The sequence below is a fragment of the Melanostigma gelatinosum genome, assembly GCF_949748355.1.
Source record: "Melanostigma gelatinosum genome assembly, chromosome: 2".
Lineage (NCBI taxonomy): Eukaryota > Metazoa > Chordata > Actinopteri > Perciformes > Zoarcidae > Melanostigma > Melanostigma gelatinosum.
In genome coordinates this window covers 13,561,227-13,585,837 of record NC_136635.1, presented here as the reverse complement: position 1 = coordinate 13,585,837, position 24,611 = coordinate 13,561,227, and the positions used below count along the sequence as shown (strand labels likewise).

Sequence of the window (24,611 nt, the reverse complement as noted above, 5' to 3'; positions counted from 1 at the left end):
GATTGAGAACTGCAGTCGACTGAAAGCTTCTTCCACCAAAAACATACATAAGGCAATAGTTTGTTATTTTCATAATGTCTGCATCACTGCCATACCTCCACTCTAGTTTCAGTTCATCAATTTGTTATTTATGTTTGTGTTTATTGCCTCTGTATTAACATGATGTACGTCAAAACAGATGTAAAAAATAAGCAAACATAAAATGAACACTCTAAAAGAAACTTTACTTAACAAACATATGAAGTGTTCTAAACATTCATTTAATTTCCCCTTTTGAATCTTGGTGCATTTTTGCTGGAGTAGCTTTCATACAGGACCTGTCCATAGCTGTTCTTCAATCCCAATGAATCTAAATGTTATGAAAGTAGGACCACAGCACATGTTCAGTAAGCTGCTATCACACTTTATTAAAAATAGAAACATATATTCATAGTACTTGTCATACAGATGGTCCACTGATATTATTTTCAAAAATGAGTTACATCCTAAAAAACACTAATTTAGCCGAGATCCACTGTAGAAATGTCTTAAAAAAATAAAAACAATGTGGAAGTCTAAATTAACCCGATACGTTTCTGAGCTCATCCCACTTTAACCTTCCTGTGTATTTAAAAAAAATAAAACTATGGAGAGGAAAAATGCAAAGATGGAGCAGAAACAGAAAAAATGTGTTTTGTCAGTGAGAGAAATAAATGGACATACAACTTTTAAAAAGATGGCACATTTATTGCAACATAAATGTTATTTACATTGTTTTTCTGTTGAAAAAGACAGAAAATTCAAATTCTCGTTGCCGCAGTTTTTTTTGATGTGCATCGACAATACCTTTTCATTTGAAACAAGAACAAATCTTTTATCAATCAACAACGAGAGACTGAAAAATAAGATGACGGTCGCCGTTTTAGGAATCCGGAAGCCTTTTGAAGGACTAGACTACGAGCAACAATTCAGCTTGTTCTTGAGATGCCATTTGTATATTTATTGTAATAATGGACAGGCTATTGTAAATAACCCTACGTTTTACTATCTAATATAGTAAAATAAAATAAGAAACTTTTTACTCAAAACTTTTGCTTTCAAAAATCTAGAAAGAGTAATATTTAGAATTCAAGAAATATTCTTACAGTATTATTGTATAAAAGACTAACTACAGTGAAAAATAAGCCAATTTTTTTCTTCTTTTTCTTTTGATTTTTCTTGTATATTATACAAGGGAAAGCATCTTGGAATACAGCAAAGTCTAACTCGGCAAACAGAGGACAAAAGAAACATCGCAAGAACAGGAAATTAAGAATAAGAGCAGGAAGTGACTATTCCCTCAATCAAAGTCTGCCAACATGAACACAAGCTCATGAATACTAAAGTGAAGAACAAGGTCACATTCAGTCAGAAAATACATCAACATGGTTTGTTGTTTTCTTCTTCACAAAAATGTTTTTAAATCATAAATCTTTCGTGTAAACTCTTAATGTGGCATCCTTTATTCTAATTTAAGTCATTTTTTGTACAGAATATTAATTCTGAATGTGGCAACCTTGTTTAAGGTGTAGATAATGATAGAAGACAATATACAAAGGAATAAATGGAATATAAAGCAAGTCTTAAGACCAAAGACAAACATAAAGCATGCACCCAGATAGGAAAACAAATTAAAGATATGAATGATGTCTTGAAACAAAAAAAGACAAACCTATTAAGTGTTTTTGTTCAATATTGTGCTACGGTTCTATGATATTCAACAAAATGCATATAAATATCAAGTCTGGCTTATTGTATGTTTGATGAAAACATAAATGAAAACGTTCTCTCCACTGAAACTGGACATTATAATGCTGGAAGCCTTAAGACATAACTTGTAACAAGACAAATACGCATCAATACAATTCTACTGAATAACTGCATTTGAACTGTAGGGTCTTGAAATATTAACAGAAAGAAAAAGAAGTGACGTGTTCATCAGGCCAGGAGAAAGTGTGGTCGTCGTTGGTTTTTTCATTTTAAACTAATCAAGCAATCTCGGATTAGCTGGCGGCGGGAAAATGACAAAAACAAGCAAATTCAGTGCTGACGTCAGGAGCATGTAAATGAGGCCGAACAAAGACAAGAATCTGCTCAAATATGTCGCGGCTTACGTTTAACACTATATGGCAAAGGGACGGGGAAAGAAGTCCGCTTTCTTTTAGTTCAGACACCAACAATATGCAGGGAATGCTGAGGTTTGCAAATAGTTTGCTCACTTTATTTTCACTGTTCACTACCAAGGAAAAAGACCACGCCTGCATCTGAGCTTTCAGTAAACCTTGAGTTTGCCATCCGCCACCTTTTAGACAATATTGTTCATGCTTACGTAGTCGGGCCAATTATTCTGCTGGTTAGCAGCACAGAAGCAGATCTAAACTACACAGAAACAATCATAGGTAGTTTTGGTAACACATGTGGCCAGTGGCAGAATTAATAAAATATAAATATAAATAAAATCCTCCTTTTTTTACGTGCGTCTTCATTTTTAACAACTAATGATAATTTTCAGTTGGGTATCAATATCCCTCTCAACTGGCCAATAAATTAATCTTCTCAGTGCCTAAATATTTTTCCTCTCATCTCGGACTCGCCAAATATTTACCAGGGTGGAGTGCTCAGTATTAATGGTGACCCTGGCAAACTGTAGATCAACTGAAAAGCACCATACTTCTCTTTAAATTTGCTCAACTTTCCCTTTAGACGTACACTTTATAGCTCAATAACATAATAAATAGAAAAAAAAGAAACAGACAAACAAAAACAGTTGCTGTTACAATGCATTTGTCAATTCAGTTTAGGCACAAGGCAATTTCCACTAACGGTTGGAGGAGATCGCGAAGTCTCGGATTGTTCTTCTTGCAGACAGTGATATGTGCTGAGGATTTTATATCTTTGAGGTGGGGAGAAATTTGCAGATGGAAACTGGTCACAGGGAGCTGGACGCTTGGCTCTTCTTCAATCTTTTTTGGATTCGATTGTGTCAGTCTCGTAGATTTGCTTCAAGTGGTCTGTCTCCTTCGATTGGTGTCACAAACTGTGAGTCCTGTCTGTCACTGGGAAGCAAGGTCACCGACTCAAACGGGACAGAAATGATGTGGATCGCTTTGATCTGGAGAGACGAAGGGGGAAATACGCTGATCAGAGGTGAAGGTGCACATCAACAATCAGACAAGGCACAAAACAACTTCCATATACCTTAGGTTCAAAAGTATGACCAATGGTTGATTCTAAAGTGCAGTTGGTGCTGTTTCACATATTTATAGAAGAGGTGAGTCTGAAACAATTGGTCAATTAATCCATTTTATCGATGACCATGAATTTACCTGCAACTAATTGATTAATCACAAGTTGTTATCATGCAGCAGTGCCAAATATTACCAAGTTCTAGCTTCTCAAAAACGTTCTGCTTTTATTGGTTTATGTTTATTGTAAACAGGATATCTTCGGGTTTTGGACTGTTGGTTGAAAAAACAAGCAATTTTAAGACGACACTGTCCAGAAATTGTGACGGACAATTGTTTTTACCATTTTATGACGGAATCAAAACATTTTTATAAAATCCAATTTGTTTTGCTAAAGACAAGACAATAATACAAATTACAAGAAATTCCATCAGTTAACAGAAAGTATCAGGTAAAAATGACTGACGATTGATAATCAATTGTTTGAGACAACAATCCTCAAATGAATCAACATTGAGAACAACGGTTGGTTGCAGCCCTTGGGCTGAGAGTACCTGCTGCTGCTCAGAGGTGGCCCATGGGGTTAGATGCGTCAGTCAGGCCTGGATGGAGCCCTGTGTTGGCTTGTTGGGCCTCACCGGTGCCCCCGGACATTTCCTCCTGCTCCCTTCTCTTAAGGCAAGCTGCTTTGGGGTTCAGATTCCGCTCTGTGGGTTCAGAGAGACAGAAATCAAACTTTTCTGCCACTTTTCTGAAAATAGTGAGAGTTTGATCCGTTTCTTTTTTTGTTTTTGATACCACATCATAAGTGTAAACAGTTACATGCACATCCAGCATTTCAGTGAATGAATGTAGCATTAACAGGCTTTATTGTGACACCGTTTTTGACATACCAATATTAATATCTACAAATATAATGCTACAGCAAAGCAGAATGCCATCAGCCAGCGTATTTTCACTCTTGAACAGCTTCTCAGCAGTTTCTCTAGTGTTGTGATATCTTGGCTGATTATCCATATTTGGCAGCTATGTCAGCGAAATAGCTCCCTGGAAATCAGAGTGCAGCTGTTTACTGCAGTTCTCCTATTTATACCTCCATATTTACAGCATACTCTTTTGGATGTGACACTACAATTGAATTACTGCCTGGAGGAATATTATGTGAAGCATTTTAAAGAATCAGTGTTGAGTAAATGTGATGTAGCGTGGCCATTTCAGTTATTTGCAATATTGCTACGGAAAAGCTTCCATTAGCTGGACGCTGACCTCTGACTTGGTGCTCCAGGTTAAGTATGACAGCCACAGCCTGATGAAGGATGAGCAGTTTCGTCTGGGGCTTCTCGCTTTTCAGGTGCAGCTGGCACATGCGACCCAGCTCCTTGAAGGCCCCGTTGATGTCTCGCACCCTTAGGCGCTCACGGGAGTTGTTAGCCATCCTCCTCTCGCGCTCACGCTCGGCCTTCTGCTCCGGGTTGAGGTCCTCGTCCTCAGTGATACTTTGGGAGAAAGAACTGATTTACAGTTAAAATCACGCAACAGCAAAAAACAAACATATACGTACACGACAAACTAAGGAGAATAGAAGTCTGAAGATAAAAAGTACTAAATCTCCATAGTATGTAATGCCCTATCTGAACAGATTCATGTCACTGATTGTAGACAATGTCGGGGCTACTGCTCAGGCCTTATCCTCTCTTTGCATTTTTCATCTTTAGAAAACATCAAAGTAAATTGCTGGACAAAAAAACTAAATCCTCAAGATTTGTGCTGGTTTAAGCCATTTTTTAAGTCCAATAATAAACCAAACATCAGTTAGAAGTACTTTGTTTGTATCTCAACATGTTCTTACCTCGTACGTGTGCCTGCTCTGGGTGTCCTCATATCTCTTCTGTCACTCTCATCAGCTGATTTGTCATCGATAGAGAGGTTATCATGCATGTCATCCTTGTTCTGTTTCTCCAGCTTCAGCTCCAGAGCAGCAGGCAAGTGGCCAGCCAGGGCTGAAGCAAGACCTGCGGTAGACAATGTAAACGCAAAGGTAAGACATCACACACATAAACTGTCAGTCATATAATGAGTTGACAAGACTGAGGGGTGCGCATTGGACCTCTGAAGGTTTCCAATTGGTGTTCCAAAAGTTCTGTGCTGGATGTGGAGCCGGCGCTGGGAAGACCTCCATGACTGTTGTTCAGACTGGCAGCATCGTCAGCGTGGGCACCACCCTGTTGCAACACAGACAGGAAGGACATTGTAAGACAATGCATAAAACTATCATTTTGAGCAAGAGAACAGCGATTAGTAAGAGCCAAAGATGAATAAACCTCAGGTGCCATGGCAGATAATATTCTGATAGATATGCTGTAGTAAAGTAGATCCACACAAGTCAAGGATTTTAAGAGTTTTAACATTTAGATAGGATACTATTTGACAGCCTGTATATATTGGAATTTATTTTGCAAACAAAATGTTCAGTGTCTAATAGTACATGAAAGCATGTTGTTCCCAACACTGCTGCTTTGGTGACTTGCTTGACCACTTTGCTTCACATGTATGTTGTAGAAAACATAACCACGGGTTGCATTCTCAGGCTCAGCTCTCTGGAACCACAACTACAACCACGTCTGTTTCTCACGTTTAAAATAAGACAAATCCTTCAACTGAACCCACTCAGCAGTCTGAATATTTCATACTTATTTAGTCCACATTCATAAGATAAAAATGGTCAACTCCCATCGAGTTGTACCACAAAGTCCCTCCTTCCTGAGGTTCAGCACATGTTCTTGAGCTATTTGATTTCCCCTCTGAGAACCAGAGAAAGGCGGGGAAATTGTCACTGAGGGTGGAGGGTGTCCCCTCCTTTTCTTAAAGGAATGTGATCCCCAGTCACTGTTGGCCTCTGTTAACCCCGCCACCCCGAGACCCTCCCCTTCCTCAGCACTACGCTAATCTTTGCTGTGCTCTCAACAGGTGTCCAAACAACCCTTTGTCTGCAGGAGGAGGAGGAGGGAAAGCGGGCTCTGGCAAGAAAAGAACGCTGCCATTTTCATGGCCGGGCCTGATTACCATACAGCTGAGGACCTCTATTTGGGTGGAGGCTGCGGGTTCAGACACACGTTTCCAGCAATTCAGATTTCCTGGGTTGTTAAAAAGAAGTGATGAAAAGGGGTGGAAGGGGGTAGAGGGTAGGGTGTCAGCCGGAGTAAAACGCCTGTGGCTGTGCCGTGGCTGGTGAGCTCTGTCTGAGTGGACCTCTTCCCACACAAGAAGCGCTGTGTTAGTGCAGACACAGTATGTTCTATCTCACAGTCGCAGTCGGTCAACATCACTGCCACAACCGAGCTCTCGGTAACAAATACATCAAACTGAGCTCTTCTGACAACCACAGGGGAATTCTTGTTAGGGGACAAAATAAGTCACTCTGAAAGATGCAACAACTTTAGCACCAGAGTGAAAACACAGAGCCTTACAACAAAACATTCAACCGTGTTCAAAATAAACTGGATTCAAAATATATTGAAGTTGACGAATGAGATTTGAGACCACAGACCAGAGAGGGACATAAAACATCCTGATTAAAAGTCGGACCAAAATACAGTGCAGCTTTGATGATCATGCCAACAAAACACAAAGAAATCTTTATGCCTCAATGAAAACACGATTCATTCTTCCTTTTTGTTGCACTAAATTAGTTGGACATCAGAAGAAAATATCTATATTCATCAGCTGAATGCCTGGACTGGGTTAAAAGGGAAAATATAACAGTGTTACAGCTGAAAGAAATCGATTGACAAATTAATAATCTGCGTCATTTAATTAACTTTTCAAGCAAAAATGCCAAATATTCTCTGGTTACAGTTTCCTAGTCGAAGGAGTTGCTGCTTATCTTTGTCTAAGAGCAAAACTAGAGGACATCGTTTTCACCAGAGGACTTAAAATGAGTGATATAAAAATGATTCCTCATGTTTATGATTCATTTTCTATGACCTTTTTCTTTCATCGTTTCCATCCAGTGTCTTTCCAGATACGTAATCTGAACTCTTTAGAACAGATTCAGCATTGATTTTGTTTGTGTGTGAAAATAATTATTTCCAATCACCTCTGGATTACAGTTGGACCAGCTGCCACATTTTAATTTCCACAGCAGATGTTTTCAAATCTCTTGGCTCTTTAGAATGAAATACTTCAGATGAAGTCATGATTCATAATAAGACCTGCATTCTCCTGTTTCTCAAGAGATTTAGAGCAACATATATACACTTCCTACACCAAACTGTACTCGATTATGCCTGTTTTTCTCATTTCTATTTCCCCCTTGTACATACAGCTCCTCTCAAGAGCAGGGTGAGCCTCAGGCCGGCCATGACACTTATGGAAAATATGTCAGGGTAAATTCAACTGTTCAAGTGAGGAAAATGTCTAGTTTTTACACAGCGGACCTGTTTTGAGCAGGTGGCGTTGTGAAGTTTGAAATAACATGAAGGATTACACCAATGTTTTCTCCCTCGCGTTTTGTAATATCTATACAGAAATAAAGATGTAAACACTTGTAGGAAGTTCTCATACCATCGCTGCTGTCCGACTTGAAACCAATGCAGAAGCAGGGAAGTTTGCTCCGAGGGCTGCTATTGGCCCATTTTGTGCCTGTCCCAGCAGACTGTGTATGTCGCTGGGCAGACTGGCGGTGGAGCCCACTGCATGGTTCCTCAGAACAAGGATTGCATCATCCAGTCTGTCCAGACGATCCTCCATTCGAGACTGGGAAGACCAGAGGGATTGAAGAGTGATGGGTTAGGGAGAGAGAGAAGAGATGAAAAGAAGGAGAGCGAAGCTTAGTATAAGCACATTCGGACAAACATTGAAAACACTGATTGTATGGTGTGGACTTAAAAAAACATCTGAAACACAAGATAAAGAAGGCAATTCAAATGCAAGATCAATTGAGCTGTTTCAGCTTGAGTTGTAAAAGTCAAACAAATGCCTTCATTTCTGTTAAACTGAAGAATTGACAGATGCACATCAGGGGTGCTTCAACAATTAATTTAGAATTTAATATTTAAGAATAACTTAAGCTGATTACTGCAAGCTGGAACCGCTACCATGACAATACGGCAACAAAGGCAATAAAGATGAAACTGCATTACACAGTGAGGTAAGTGGACTGCAAGTCAAAAACAAAATGAGGAATGCAAAGACGCATGGGACACGTAATGAGTAAAGACTCTGTCGGAGGAGTACCTCGCATACATCCTTTAAGAAAGACATGGCATCCTGGAGATGCTCATGTAACTGCTGATGAACTCTGTTTTTCTGGCAAAGTCAAATAAGAATAAGACAGGATTATGAAAAAAAGATCAGTTTCTATAAATACTAGAAACACACTGTGGATAGAGATTGTTTTTGTAAAGACACACAGACAAGAAGGGCAGGATTGGGAAGGAAGCAAACAGATGCTGACCAGTCTCTTTGAAAGGATGTTTGCATATTTAATAACCACGTCTACAGTATTGGTCTATTCCCCTTTTTGGGGGGTTTGTAGGAGGTGTTACACAAAGTTCACATCCTCCACATTATATTAATACAAATCACAAAAATGTACAGCGGTGGCTCCCAAGTGTAACGTTGTATTTCTCTATTGAAATAAATGTCATTGTTGGTAAAGGCTGCCTTCACTATTGTCCAGTATCACCCTTAGGTGATAGAAATATCATGCATAATATTACTGTGCATTGTTATATTCATAATATAAAGCTGTACCTTTCACTCACGTGAAATGAAGCAACGAGCCACTCCATTTTTACAGCTTAGACTTGAAAAATATAAAGTGATTTTCACTCAGATTTTAGGGTCACCTATCCAAAAGTTGTTGTTTTTCAACAAGCAAGAAGTTGATGCTTACCGTAGTTTATATCTAACAAATAACAAGCAGTAAACTGCTCAGTATACTGGAAGCTTCATGTAACCGAAAGAAAAATGGTAACTGAAAAATACTATTTTTATCTACAGTTTTGTTTTTATAAAGTTATTTATAAAATAAAAGAATATTCTATTGTCCGGACTAAACATTTGGAGATACATGGTGATGTTCAATGCCCTCTTCACATGCAATTGGCTGTTTGACTGGGACCATGTGGGACATAACTGTCGTGTCGTGTTCTGCATTTTGGGCAGTCTCAAACAATGAGCGTGGATTCTGCAGCAGCATGTCCCCGAAAACTCTTTTAATTGATTGCACAAAACAAAAAAAACCCTGTATGGGTTTTAATATGTTTACTGTAGTAAACACATGGCTTAATAAGTTAAATGATCAATGAGAACATTTAGAAAATAACCTTGAATCTTGCTTTGACTGAGACCATGGTGGTGGTTTGGAACAAACACAGTTTTGTATTATTTGTCTGTATTGCTACATTTATAGCATATATGTGTTTAGCAATAATAAACCTCCCAGCAGGAAATGTAAATGCCTGACATTTGCATCAGGTAGTAGGCTGGATGAAAGGTGATCTGCAGTTCTGGTCGCATGGCAGCGAAGGAATCCCGGAGAAATTGTTCAGCAAACAGCTGCCACCCCAACACCAGCAACCTGAACTAAACCCATCCCCCAACTGTCATCCTAGTCCTGGCCCACGGAGTGGAGGACAGATGGCAAGCCCCCAAGGGACAGGTATTGTTCAGTTTGGTTATCTCTCTACCCCCACCTTCCTCAGCAAAACATTTGTCAAGCAGGAATCTGCCTGAAATGCTGGCTCAGTCCTTCCCATGTAACTTATCCAAAGTGAGCATCCATCATATCAGAGGGAGGCAGACAGGGAGCTTACCAGTGAGTGAAGAGAGTTCTCGTAATTTGGAGAGGAGGGTGTTTGTCCACCGGCACGGGACCACTGGTTGGTACCTGATGAAGAGAGGAAGAGATCTTAAGGAAGCTTTAGCAATCCTCTGATGCAGTTTCATATTAACATGGCTGATGGCTGTATCCTGCTCCACTGGGTACACCAAGACAAAAGCGAACTGACACACACAATAATACGCAGTCATAACACACTGACATCCTGATTTTCTGGGTTCTTGTTGTTGTATGTGGGATATTTTGATCTTTTACGACTCAGTTGCATCACTTCCTGATGGCTGGACTGCATCCTGACACGCGAGCCAGCGGAGGGTTTGTTTAAATACCCACTTCCACCCTGAAATGTACGCTGCATCTGCACATTTATAAGCAAAGCTATGAGAACAAATTGAGAGATCTGATTTTAGACACGAGTTTTCCTTCACACTCCCTCTTTCCAGGAAAGTTTGAGTCTCGAAACACATCAAATGTGGTGTGGTTGAGTATTCTTTCAGTTCATGGCCTTCATCAGGGGATTTGATGAAGGAAATATGCCAAACATCTGGGTTCAATAAAGCTCTTAGTTTTCCACAACATTTTCCAGTTCGTTTTTTGTCAGTCAAACACTGATTTGACCAGTGATGCAATGGCAGTCCAGTCAGTTGGTCTCAATGTATTTTACAGCATACACATCTGGAAACATTTGGGTTCCATTATTTCATTTATAACAACACATCCCATTGAGCCAAATATTCTGCTGAATTCTTCCTCTTTTCATTCAAAATGAAAAATCTTGCATTTTAATCATGTAATTTAAATATAGAGAAGTATAAGGCACTCTGCTCTTGAAATTACAATTTCCCTTTCCCAGTGGATTTTGTTCATTTATTTGAGCCAAAAAGTAAATCTACAGGCGAGAACAGGAAAGCAAATCAAGCTGATTTGATCTGGTGTAAAGTAGTGCAAAGGACACGGAATCTAATCTGCTCATCACATTTCCAGTTTCTTTCATTCTCTTTTTCGAAAGCTCAATCGTCTATGTAACCTGCCTGCCATGTGCAACAGGAGGCAATGCATTATACAATCAAATAACCTCAGCGGACAACAATGCACCTTTCCAGGTTATTCATAGGATAGGATGTGTGTGGATCTTTCCAACACAGAGATCCTCTTGTGTCTATAATGCTGGAGGGATGCCAAACCCAACCTACATCCCGGTAAATGGACTCAACTGCAGCACACTCTGCAGATGGAGATTTTCTTTTGGTTATCTATCCTGTAGGGTAAATTTAAAAAACTCATTCTTCTTATAATAGCAAGGCTACAAAGGGTAGAATGGTATTTGGGTTCCATGTGTGCGCAGACGAATTCAATGTTTGTTTGTTTTGACAAATTAAGGCTTATGTAGTCAGACAAAACCCATAATAACATAACACCATGGTTTTCAACAGCAGCACAATAACGCTGACATAAAAACAAAGCAAATGTATATTTTTGACAAACTCAAGAAATGGTTTGAAATATGTTTTTGTCTTAATTCTTTCCCATGAAATGTCGCACTAAACTTCTGTACAGGAGTTTTCATGTTTCTTTACACTCACAGCCTAAATCAGACTTGAATTAACAGGCTATTAAAAGTGACTCTGACAGAGGAAATTAAACATCAGCTTTCTCCCAGGTGAGTGAGACAGAAGCTTCACATGAGCCTCGGCTGGCTGGCGGCTATGAAAAATGAGCTCTGTTCTCCGTTTCCCATGAGCACAGGAGAGGGCTAATTGAACAAACCAGTCTTGAGTTATGTTCTGTTTATTGGCGTAATCCTAATGATGAATGGATTTTCAACAGCGAGCCAAAATGTGGTGCCAATTTTAAAGTATCGTTCTTTTTCTAACCCCAGAAGCATAATGAGAGTGAATAATTAGCGACACAATATCCATTTCCTACGATCCCAGAAGTATTCATTTTGCAGGATGTGTTTTCCCATTTCTTACATTAATTAAAATAAACACTGAACTTGACTACTTATGTGAAATAAAAACACTGATTCGAACATCTAGTAACATTGCATACAACAACATAAACTGGACTGTAAATGATATTGTTTTGCTGCCAGGTGTGGTGGCATGCTGTACTGTAAATAGGTCAAAAGGTGGGGATCTCCCTTGGTGAGGCCGTCATAATCCTCATCGTCAGCTGAGTCACAGCGACCCTTCTTCATCCATTGGCAGATAAACGAGGCCTTTTGCAGCCTGGTCTGGGTGCTTGTGTGCATGGTGTGTGTGTGTGTGTGTGTGTGTGTGTGTGTGTGTGTGTGTGTGTGTGTGTGTGTGTGTGTGTGTGTGTGTGTGTGTGTGTGTGTGTGTGTGTGTGTGTGTGTGTGTGTGTGGTGGGGACAACAGCTGTCCGTGGGGCAGGGCAACAGCTGAGGATGAGGGGGGGCATACGTAGAGACAGCTGTCACCACTCCATTACAGCACATGACACAACTGCCCGTTAAAACAACACGCTGGGCTTTCCCTTACTGTCTCCCCTCGTTCACTTTCCATTACTCTCTCACCTCCGTCAACACGTCTGACAATCCATATTCTTCTAATACATGTCTCTTCTTACTGTGAAAACCCAGTCTCTCACAAACAGGAACCTCCTCTGCTCTCTGAACTGTATGGGTTTGTCCTCTTGCATTTGTTGAACAATAAAAAATAAAATTCAGACGGAGGCGTGTCCATCCTCAAAAATGCAGACAAAAAACACAAACTGCCAAGCACTTGTGTGGAAAAAAGGATTATGTAATAATAAATCTACCACCAAAAATACATCTCAAAAGCTTTTTACAACATTTTACAATCCTTATGCACCGTCAAAGCCACAGCCCCAGTCTTTTCAATTTACACTGTCATTCCAGGGCTTGTCATTAAAACTTAATTCCCACCACTTAAAAACAAAGTCCTGTCTGAGTCAACACTTAAATGTTATTCCAAAAACACTTCAGCTAGATATTAATTCATGAACATGAACAAGGACCTTCCAAAAATCTGAGAGCCAAATCTGGTCTACGATGTCACAGGGTGTCTCTGCGGAGCAGCTCCCTCGGTCAGGAAAATAAAGATTTGTGTTGTGGACAGTGAACCAGCCAATTTTAAGGTGCAGGTGTAACTTTTACCTTCAACATGAATTTCATGCATTTAGTGCAACTCTCATCCCTTTGTGAGCTCAGGGACTGCAGATAGAAAGCAGCAAGTAGCCTAAACAACGTAGAGTTGGTATTAAGTAGAGATGCACCCATCCGACCTTTTACGATACCTGAGATTTGGGTATCGGATGATACCGAGCACCGATTTGATTTCCGAGTTTAATTAATCAGCTGTATGCCTCACTGTGTGGAAGAGACTGGGATCATTCTCTTATGTGTGCAGAAACAACAGGCTTGACTTAAACACTGCTTTCCTAACTTTGTCAAATAAAATACAACAAATAAATACAAGATATAAATGTACTGAATTGTTATTCATCAAAAAAAAGTTTTAAAAAAAGCATCTCTTCTCTTTGCGTGAGATTAATGTTTGTTGTGCATACAACAAATACATTTAATGAAATTAAAAAGCGTAGTTTTTTGTACAATTTCAAATACTTGTCAGACGAATGTAAGCTTTCTTTTACAATGGATTCATATTTTTGTTTTTTTATAAGGCCATTAACTGCCCTGGCATAGATAAAGCATTGAGAATGAGTAGAGAATGATGAGAGCTCCTTCACAACTAAAAGGGGTATTAAATTAAGTTTTAGGGAAAACTCCACACTTTACTCTGCTTAGGTTTAATTAATCCAACTAATGCACCACATAGTAAAAGTAATTAAATTAATAGAAAGCAATCTTCATGAAAGCCTCTGAATTAGTTTGGCTATTCCAGGTCGAGGCCTCGAGTAATTCTGTCTGTCACTGAAACTTATAAAGTAGTTTTAGAGAAGTACATGTTCTATTCTACTGTTAATATCCGGTGTTGCTGCATAGGAGGTGTGCATGCGATTAAAATCCGACAATGGTGCTCTACCTGGCCTTCCAGACGGGGGGCCGGCAGCAGTCCCCACAGTGCCTGCTGAGGCGGCACCTGCTGTGGCTGTCAGAGGTGAAGGAGAACCCACAGGTGTCGACGGGTTGGATGGAAAACTACTGCTAGTGTGGTCAGGAGAGTAGATCTGTAGGAGCAGAGAGCAAGGGAGAAAAGCAGCATTCGTCATTTATGCTTTTCTTATGTGTAACAGTCTTTTTAATTCAAGTCAACATTTACTGTCAATTTATAAAAAAACATTAGTATTGTGCATGTAACATATGAATACTACAGCGACTCCTTATAATGTTTAATCCCCCTCATCACTACAGGAAAAAAGATAAATGTATCTGAAATGCTCATATCTTCATGATTCAGTAAATAAACAAATGTAACAGGTTGTTACCCTGTTCAGCCAATGACAGTAAACCTTAAAGGGCTGCACCAGATACTGTATTGTCAACCATATATCATAATCTAGTATGATTCAAATGATGTATTTCTGTATGTCTGTAAACTCTATAAAGAGGTCAACTGTGCAGATGCCTTGGTTTTCTGCCACAAGTAAAGGTTGAGTTACTTCAGTGTTTTCTCTACACTAACGTCGTTGTTGCATCCTTTGCTGCTTTGAGTTTCAGGATGATATGTGAATCACAACGGAACGAGGAGATTGAACAGGGATTTCACTTGCTTAAACAAATGCTGGATTAAAGCACAAACACATCCCTCACATCCCTGTTTTCCCCCCTCCTGTAATAAGAGGATATTGTGCCATAATGGGTCCTGTCTCAGAGAACTCAGGGTATTACTGGTGGATCCTGACTAATTAGCAGAGAGAAAAAAACGCAGATCCACAGAGATTTCTCCTCCAAGTTAAGATCAAATTGAGCTCGCAGGAAAGCGTTTGACTTCTGCGGGGATGATAGAATGCACTCATTGTTAATAATCTCCTGATTCAATCTTGATCTCTGGGCTTAACTTTTTCAATCAACTTGGAGAATCAGGATGGAGGTTACATTGAAGTAGAGGAGGAGGGATTGACTGTTGTCGAAAGGGAGAAAACACTATCTTTGCTCTTCTACACTCTGAGAACAGATATATCCCAATATTTCTCAGTTTCTCAAAAGCCAGCTGTTTATTACCGCGACTTCTGACCCGACAATATGTGACTTTCTATTCTTTTCACGCACTGGCTACTAACGCTGCATTCAAAATGAAACATGGCTTATTTGACTGGAATAAATGAAAGCCCCGCCTCATCATCAGTCACGCTCCCGCAGGCGGCACGGGGCCAATAAGCACGGCCAATTTAAAAGGGCGAAGAACAAAAGCTCTACAAAGGGCGGCCCGTGGAGTTGAGCCACAGCAGTTATAAACTCCCCTGTGCCCCCTGCTTCATCCAGCCACCCCCACCCCAGTCCAACCGGGTCCATTTCACTCCCGCTTTGTCATGCTAATAGAATTGAGTCTGCAAATATAAAGGACTTAATTTGTTATTAGCATCCCCAAACTCTCATAGTTTGTCTTTACACTGATGACAGATATCCCTCCTGAACGTAAAGCTTCTTCTACTGGGGCGTGTAAAAAATAACACTGGTATTGGATTTTGCAAAATCCAATACCAGTGTCAATGCACAAATTATGTCTACGCTTAATTATTATTGTGTTTAACAGAATCTAAGGACATTTGTTTGAAAGTGTAGACTTTTAGATTCAGAAGCAGCATGTAATAAAGCGGAATTTAAAACAAATTTGATATATCTGATATTCAATCTGATATATGGAAAGAAATACAAATACAATCCCAGAGACAGAATATTATTCCAATTAGACCGTTTGGGGACCTGTGAAGGCAAGTCCTGGGATAAGATAAGTATTGCCCATTATTTTATGCTAACTTCAAGGATACGTTCTACATTTATATACAATTTAAGACGTTGTAATTTTGATCAGTTCAAAGAGTCACTCCCTGTGTCTCAGCTCTGTCACACATACCTGTTCACTCAAATTTAGGTTCAAGGTTAAATGTTAAAACTGTTGATTTCCTTTTTAATAAATGGGCAAATTTCCATCTTAGGTGGAAAATGAGGACTGACTGAAGCGCTCTCCAATCATATTTAGAAACGAGTATATTGTTAAATACCGTAGTTTCTCTTATACTGCTACTATGATATGATGGAGCTTTAGGGCTCCGTTGTACATGAAAGAGACTGAATCGATCAGCTGATGTGTGTAAGCAAGTAAGCGAGACACATTTGCTACAGCAAATGAAACACTTAATACGATACATGACAGGATGTCACAGATATTCAGGGCTGGTTTTCCAAAGTGAAGTGTAATCCACTGGCTTTAAGAGCATTTCCAATGTACAATTCCCTTTCTTGGATGCTCTTAGTTTAAGCCCACAATTATCCAGGCTTAGGACAAAAAGACAACTACAAACGTTTTTTTAATCAGCAGTCAGTATAGCACTTAATTCCCTGCATGATTACTGAGGTCAACTTCTTTAGAGACAGAAAACGGACCATTATTTTATTTTGCAGAGAAATCCAAAATAATTTGAGGGAAGTGCAGAGAAGACATGAGACTCTGGGAGCAGGTCAGACTTGAGGTGCAGAGACTTCTGTGTGGTTGACAGCAAATGCTGAAGACAGATTGAGTGTGTTTACATGTGTTCGGGTATCCTGGCTATGATCAGGTTTTTCTGAGTAGGCCTGTCACATATTGCCAATGTAAACCCCACATCCTGGTTTTGAGAAACCTGATTACCTGGACAACTCCAAAATAAACCAGGATATGTTCTTTGTTGGTGCTGAACATGATGACTAAGATGGTGATTATCAGAAACTTGAATACTGTTAGAATCACATACATAGTGATATGAATCACCAGGTTCCACTCGTTCCATGCAAACATCATATCCTGAACAAGGACAACACCCAAAACCAGGATACCAGTGCGCTTTGAAACACACTCATTGATGGCATGAAGGAATAAACTGAAGTCCAAGTTAAATGTGAGGTTGTAACTCACCGAGGCCAAAGCCTTGCCCAATGCATCTCCAGTCTGTGAGGTTCCACTGGTGGTCCCCCGGTTTGCAGCAGCTAAGAAAACACAGAGGGAGGCTTTGTGACAGCAAACTCAGACAAATGACGAGTGGTCACGGTGTACAAAGCAGCTGTCCAACTGCCTGACTCACTACTTTCACAGAATGGATGTTCAAGTGTCGATTACATCGGGGGCATTGAATTAGTCAGTGCGCAGGTAGCTGAGCTGTTAACACGAGAACTTACCCATGACTACATCGACTGTATTGACGGACGTGGTGTGCGCTGCGGTGACGAATGGTGAAGTGCTGGGGTTGCTTCGGTGGAAGCTGGACATAGGAGGAAGACTGGCATTGATGTCTGGAGAGACTGAGTGTGCAGGGTAATTCTGGAAGATTAAAAAAAATGTATAAAAAAAGCTATTTTTTTCAGTCACAAAAGAGAGAGAGAGAGAGAGAGAGAGAGAGAGAGAGAGAGAGAGAGAGAGAGAGAGAGAGAGAGAGAGAGAGAGAGAGAGAGAGAGAGAGAGAGAGCTTATTTATTCCCTGAATTGTATATTCAGCCTGACATCTCCCGCACTGTGATAAAGCAAAAGTTACTGGGAGGAGGGACAGAGATAAAGAGAGGGCAGGCAGCATCTGCAGGCTCCCTGTGATGCCCAGCCAGCTGAGGCAGGCAGGCGGAGATCAAACACTGACAAAAAGGGTCAGCAGTGTCTTCACTGATAACATCCAGACAACAACTTAAGACGCACACACACTCTACATTAGCGAGCGGGTGGAGGGCTGAAAAAGAATTGGCATGCTGTCCACATTAGATCTCTTTTGTTAATGTGATGCAAAATGAAGTCAATAACAATCATTTATCACTTGCGTTTATATGCTTACAATATTAGCTATGTCACCAGCTGAGAGGTGCTGCTTACCAAACGGCCGTGTGAGTGCAGGCTGCCGTAGTGTCCTGACTGTGGCATGTGAGATGAAGATCCGGCGAGCATTCCTCCGTAGCCGGGCTGACTGATCCCATTGGACGAGTTCCAAGGGTCAGACGAACTGTGGGTGCCATCTGAAGATGACACACGAATCATTTCAGTTTATTTTTGTAAACTAGCCTTTTGCATGTCACTGTGATAACTGACACGGATGATGAAATTATGACAAATTTACAAATGATGTTCTCAGAAACAAGCCCCATGAAAAACTTCATACTTTGCATAGACCTCAATTTTATATAGTAACACAAAGACTTAATCGAATCAAAACAAAAAGATAAAATATTGGAATATAAGAGTAGAATTGTTGAGACCTGTGGTGTAAGACTCGGATTGTAAACATGCTTTTGAACTTACCAAAGAACGTGCTTGCGAACATACTGCTGGAGGGTTTAGGAGAAGAGTAGGAAGGTGCATCTCTGTTGAAGTCTTCTGAGTTTGGAGATGGTGCGTACACCTGCCGTGAGAACATAAATGTGATTATTAAGATAGCCTACGGCCCACCACACAGTGACGCCATAATGTAACACCATTGTGAAGAATGATGATGCTGAAACCTTTAAAAAAACAAGTCGTGTTTTGAATCTTAATTCATGTTAAATATCACAATTAAGATTTTGGGTACATAAAAGTATGTGATAAAAACATGTACTGCATATACAGCTCTAAAACCCACAAACACACTTTAATGACAAGCAAGCAATCAAGCTGGGGAGAGGAGGAGAGGATTATCACGGGTATTTGCATTTCAGAGCAACCTCTAATGGAAATATAATGACACCCGCTTACATGCGTAGACTAAATGCCTGACAAATTACAGCATTCCCAGAGAGGCAGAAATCAAATGAGTGCTACAAAAACAGCCTGCTCTGCTTTCCTCTTATTTCTACCTGCAAGCTGGTGGTGGTACAGTGTGAGGAGAGGCACAATGGGCATGCTGTGGTACAGCTGTGTGTGTGCCAAGCAAGGCGGGAGGATCAAAGAGACTGGAGGCCAAACACCAGTGATGTGGTCCCTGACTTCATCCACTCCAGATGGAGGGAGGGAGGGTGAGGGAGAAAGACGGAGCATGCGGGAGAGAAGGTCTAAACAAACTCATCGTCCCACAGACGGGACTGGATGACCCTAATCAGAGCCAGACCTGCCAGCTCGATTCCACCTGCACATTTCCAGCCCGCGTTGGAAGAGAGTTTGGTTTCTAATGGCTGCGGATGTGATGACGGCCACAAAGGTTGTTTACTTGCTTAACTTGTTTTATGACACAGCGCTGATGGAAAATGTGCCACAAAACCAAAGTATATAAATGAATTTGCTCGCACACGCAGCACACATGTGAACACAGTATCAATACAGAGTGCAGCCTGAGTGAGACGCAGTGCTGTGTGGCTTTGCTGAGTGAGCTGGACTCCAGCGTGTTGTTGCCTGGGAGTGTAATTAAAGTGCTCTGGGAGGGCTGGAGCTCTCATGGGTCTTCTGGTTTACACATGTGCCCAGGGTTGATAGTAGTTCCATGGAGATCTCAGGTCAGGAGCCCGGGCTTTTGTCTTTTGCCTCTGTCAGAAGCTCAATGTGCAGCATATGGCGGTGGATAATGCTAATTGTCCTTTTTACCCTGGGCTAACCAGTCAAAGCATAAATAAACCATCCCCGAACACTGGGTGCCTCGTTCGGCCAGCCTATGGAAGAGACGGCCCACCTGGGTTTCCTTTGACAAGACCATTAATTAAAAGCTGTCACTCACACGGATCAGCACACCAACACAGACCTACACTAGTTGTTTGAGCATAAGCGGGTATTGTTTTATTAAAAAATAAATTCCCTTCTGTACCCAGTTCACATTTCTTAAACTCAGGCTCACTAGTATAACAAGTATCCCTGTGTTACACAACACCGAATTAACAAATTCGTAAGGCAAACAATGGGGTAATCATTTCCCCCTCTTGATAAGTGAATGTGACATGATGAGGACTTGTGATTGAAGTTAGTGATGGTAGAAACAGTTTGAGCTGTTGGTGAAAAAGAACCTGCTTCAGATTAAAGATGCTGTATTGAGTTATTTGTTCAGTTCTTGGCTGAGAAGTGAATATATCCTGTACACCTTCGTCCCCTGATCAAAATATTTAGTGTTAAAACACTAGCTGTCAACTTGCACTAAGGATGTAACGTAATAACTGGAAAAGAAGGGATATTCCCCAAAAAGTAAAACTTAGGAAAATAAGGCATATGGCCAAGAAGCTCAAAGAGAAGAGTTCAAAGTGCTGTATGTCATTATTTGGAATCGAACCACAACACGGGGGAATTTAGTTTCAAGTCCAAATCTCACACACTTGCTTAGTATGCACGACAGACACAACGCCTCTTCAAACAACTGCTCTGCTCAGCCTGCTTGGAGGGGCGTTGCCCAACATTTGTGTAATACTTGCCATTTCTATCTGGAAAAAAAGGGCTCAGTATTGCGTTAAACTGGTTAAACTGGTTAAACTGTGACATTAAAACTATTGCCTTGAAAAAGACCAACATTCACTAGTGAGATGTTTTGATCGATAAAGTTAATTTGACATGAGGAATAATGTGTTATGCAGATGTTACCAATGCTATACGTGTATTTTTTATTTTTTTTTACTTCACTTCAAAAAATCTTACTGTCCTAAAAGTGTATTCGTAAGGAAAGGCAATACCTTATATAATAATAATAGAGCTCTTGAAATTACAATTATTTCAAATTTGAAAACCCTGTTTAATTTACGGTACTTACATGGAACTGGAATATAAATAACACAAAAACAAATGACTAGATCTAGATATTTAACAAGTAAACATTAAACCACAGGTAGGAGACAGCTCACAAGTAGAAATAGAACAAGAAGAAAATTATATTTAATGTAACGATATATAATATATCTTACTAACCAAAGCCAAAGCACATAAATATGTATTTGGATGCACAATTGTAGTCAAACAAGTAGTAGCACGTATGGTTTTCTGTATCTTAAGCTAAGCAGTAATATATTTGAACCAACTGCACATTCTGACAGCAGAGCAGTTTCTTTGAAGCTGGTACTCTAAAAATAGCACAACCAGCTCGCAGAATAACGCCTTCCAGTCGTTAAAACCACAAAAATTTGGTTTTGGCATCAATGCAACCTCATTCACCACTTACAACATGTGTGATGTGTAAATACAGAATAGAGTATATGATAGGCCAACACAAACACAGAGACGCAAACACACCACCACACTAACCCCCCCCCCACACACACACACCCCCACACCGACTTTGTGTTTCACATGCACATAAGCATGCATGCTTCAGTGCATGTGCAACACACGTAAGGATTAGCTTCAGGCACTGAGTGTGAACCTGTTGCACTACAAAACAACAACAGGCGCCTCAAAGAACACATGTTGTCTCTTTTGCATTTTTCAGATCAAATTGTATGACATTCCACTTTCCTTCTGTTTCTGTTCAGCAAAACAAGGATAACATGCTCCTAACATCTCTGCAGGGCTTTCATTACATTTCTTTCTTTCTCAATGGAACAAAGATCAATGAGCTGCTCCATCTGTATTGGTTCTGTGCCACCAGCTCACAAGCCAATGGCCCACTGTGAATTCTCCCAGTGCTCCAGATGGTGAGCCCGCTATGCACCTCTGCACTATAGCAAATGAATGTGGCTCAAGTTGATGCAAAGATTGAGCGGCACCTTTCTTTTTTCCTCGCAAAGAACAGGAACAAAAAAAGTGATTTAACAAGTGCTTTTGATCATTAAGTTTGCCCGTTCTTCCCACATGCTATCAATTTTCTCCACATCATCAACTATAACACAAGCCTGTTAATACTTAGTATTAAAAAGATCAAAGTCATCTTTTATGCAGCGGGAACAAAGAGAAAATAGCATAACAGGTTATCAGGAAAAGTTGAAAAACAAGCATGAGTAAGATTATCTTTTCAATACAATAACTTAAAAAGACTGCTCTTCATTTTTCCTTCATGTGCCCTTTATGTAACAAAAGCAGCACAGGCAATGACAGGTGGAAATCTGTCTGTGTAGTTTGCTTAGGACAGGATCATCACAAGGATTACTGAAATGCACTACAGACCTCATTCAGTCATCGTCAGAACTGTGTCCTTGAGCAGATTCATACTGTAAGCCCACTGGTTTTAACAGTTACATTGACCATTTTCAGAACAACAAAAATAAAAGAGAAGTTCAGAAATCCCATTAGGCTCCCTGTGGCGTCAAGAATGCCAATGTGATTAAAAACAGATGGAATAACAGCAACACTCGTGCTTAAAGCTCAATCTGCAAACAGGAAAGTCGAACCTCAACAGGCAGCCTATTTCCCTAAATCATTCCCAGAATCCCACTTGTTATTATTTCAACAGTCTCGGAGCTGAAGCAACAAGCCAGTCAAAATAAATGCAAGGCTCTTTCTGCCAAAAGGTTTTATTTCTGCGTATGAGAAAAAGTTTTTAAAAATGGCATAACTTTTTTTTTGAATGTGTTGCCTAGCATATTAACTTGCTTGTACGCAGCTATAAAGCAGCATATATAAAAAGAGTGCTAGAATAAGGTTAAAACAAAGTTAAATTGTACTGTCACACAGCATTAACTGATGTAATGGAAAATCAGAGAGGGGAGCCTCAGGCACATTCACACACACACATGCACACATAGACAGGAACACAGTGCTTTTATGTTAAAAATAAATGAAAAACTACAATTATAGAGGCATGGACAATCAATCAGATGGACAAGCACACTGACACCGACAGCCACACACACACACACACTTCTTCCAGCTCTTCTCCGTCTAACACACACACATTCCCAAAGAGACTACTCACCGATTTTCCGTTGTAGTAATACATTAAAGAGTTACTGCCCATTCCTGGGACAGGGTAGGCGCAATACATTCTATCTTCAACAGTTTAAGTGATGCACATACACTACAGCGGCACGCTAGCTGTCTCTCTGGACATACATCCAAGCCGTTCAAAAGGGTTTAATAATTCTTCCAGTACTGGCCTCCAACCACGACCCACTCAGAGGAAATTTATGCAAAGCAGGACTGTGCCATTCCACACTGTGGGAAGGGGTGGCTGTCAGAAGGGAGTGGTACCCATGTGGTACGTCCCTCTCTTAAGCCTCGAAGTGCTGAGGCAAAGAGGAAAAGGACGGGGGGGAGGGGAGGCGATGGGGAGGTGGGTGTAGAAAAGATAAAGGGAAGTGGGCGGGACGGAAAACAAATGTGTGAGCGGATTTAGTAAGAAGAAGAAGAGGGGGGAAAATTAATTCCAAGCATAAAAATTGTAGATTTTCTGCAGGGGAACCCCAACAAACTGGAACTAAAATAATTAAATTCTAAGCCGGATTTCATTAATACGTGGAATTAAAAGGCGTCCAAATGAGTGCATAAATAAGTGTTATCTTCCACACGTTTTAATCCAGAGCATCTAATCTCTTTTGTTTTTGTGATGACTAAACGAGTCTACAGGCAGGGAGGTAAAAATATGGCTTTTTGTAAGATCCCTGTTCTCGCACATGGCTCACACACAAAGTAGGAAACTGAGAGAAAGTGAAGGCTCAACATGTATGGCAAAAAACAATATCCATGAATATAAATCCAGGGAATGAGAGAGAAAAGAAAGATGAACAAACTGTATTTATGAAATGTGAAATATGAGAGTGTTGGCACAGTGAGTGCTTTAGCTGAGATGTGCTAAACACAGAGTTGTAAAGCAGGCAACAGCTGCAAAGGGGGCTGGCTCGTGACGTAGAAACATGAAAATAATGCTTCATTTCCTAAACCCAGGGGGCCTTATGGGGGGCCGAGCATCGACAGCCATTTTACCGTGGTTTACTGTCACTGCAAGCCACAGAGCTCCACATTACCTTTATCATGTGGGAGGAGGGGGACGAGGGGGAGAGCAAAGGAGAGGAGAAGAAAGGAGAGGAGGAGAGGATAGATACCATATTCTAGTGAGAGCCAGGTCTGTACAGTCTGACTGGAGCCTTTCAAGTCTGCCACTCGAAGCTTCCTGGACTAAACACAGGCCTGGACCTAGACTCATTGAGAACATTATTGTTATAGAGAGATGAAAGCTTCCACTTCCCTAAGAAAACTAGAGCTTTATTATGCTTTACCTGTTAGTACTGTCATTATTTATCCCCCTTTCTTCTCTAGGACTCTTTTAAACTCATCCAAAACACTGGCTCTACATGCGGTTACTGCTTTATATCCTGCGCCGTTTCAAGTTGATGCTTTCAGGAAAATGGCCATGATAGAAGTGTTTGAAGGGGCCTAAAACAAGTCCAGACAAACAGCCCATGTGTTGTGAGGAAAACACATGAAAGCAGGAGGAGATGGGCATTCATTTGGGAAATGATGCGCACATTTCATTCCAGTGCTGGCTGACTCAGGACACTGGCAGCCCATTTCTTTTAATACTCTGCAGGAGACACAGTGAGTGGACTTTGTCGAGTAGTGAAAAGG

The 24,611-nt window shown here is 40.5% G+C and overlaps 1 protein-coding gene across 3 annotated transcripts; it reads right to left on the bottom strand.

Annotated features, from left to right (window-relative positions):
* Positions 1–722: 722 nt before the first annotated feature.
* Positions 723–23,170, bottom strand: tcf12 (transcription factor 12). 3 transcript variants are annotated; one of them, XM_079295048.1, is made up of 13 exons: positions 22,963–23,170; positions 18,471–18,570; positions 18,048–18,187; positions 17,369–17,510; positions 17,109–17,179; positions 14,079–14,223; positions 10,022–10,095; positions 7,767–7,958; positions 5,311–5,425; positions 5,053–5,215; positions 4,470–4,714; positions 3,758–3,910; positions 723–3,130 (listed from the first exon to the last, which is right to left on the bottom strand). In XM_079295048.1, the coding sequence occupies exons 1-12, from the start codon at positions 23,029–23,031 to the stop codon at positions 3,768–3,770; spliced, it is 1,599 nt and encodes a 532-aa protein (XP_079151174.1). In that variant the 5' UTR covers positions 23,032–23,170; the 3' UTR covers positions 723–3,130; positions 3,758–3,767. The 3 variants fall into 3 exon arrangements, with proteins under 3 accessions (XP_079151174.1, XP_079151175.1, XP_079151176.1); XM_079295049.1 differs by having other exon boundaries at positions 4,470–4,699; XM_079295050.1 differs by lacking the exon at positions 7,767–7,958.
* Between the last annotated feature and the right edge of the window lie 1,441 nt (positions 23,171–24,611).

Coding starts and splice junctions, on each gene's coding strand:
- tcf12 (XM_079295048.1), bottom strand. CDS start 23,031: ATGTATTGCGCCTACCCTGTCCCAGGAATGGGCAGTAACTCTTTAATG. Junction 7,959..10,021: donor AGAACTCTCTTCACTCACTG/GTAAGCTCCCTG, acceptor TGGTCTTCCCAG/TCTCGAATGGAGGATCGTCT. Junction 3,911..4,469: donor CCTGGAGCACCAAGTCAGAG/GTCAGCGTCCAG, acceptor CTGAACCCACAG/AGCGGAATCTGAACCCCAAA.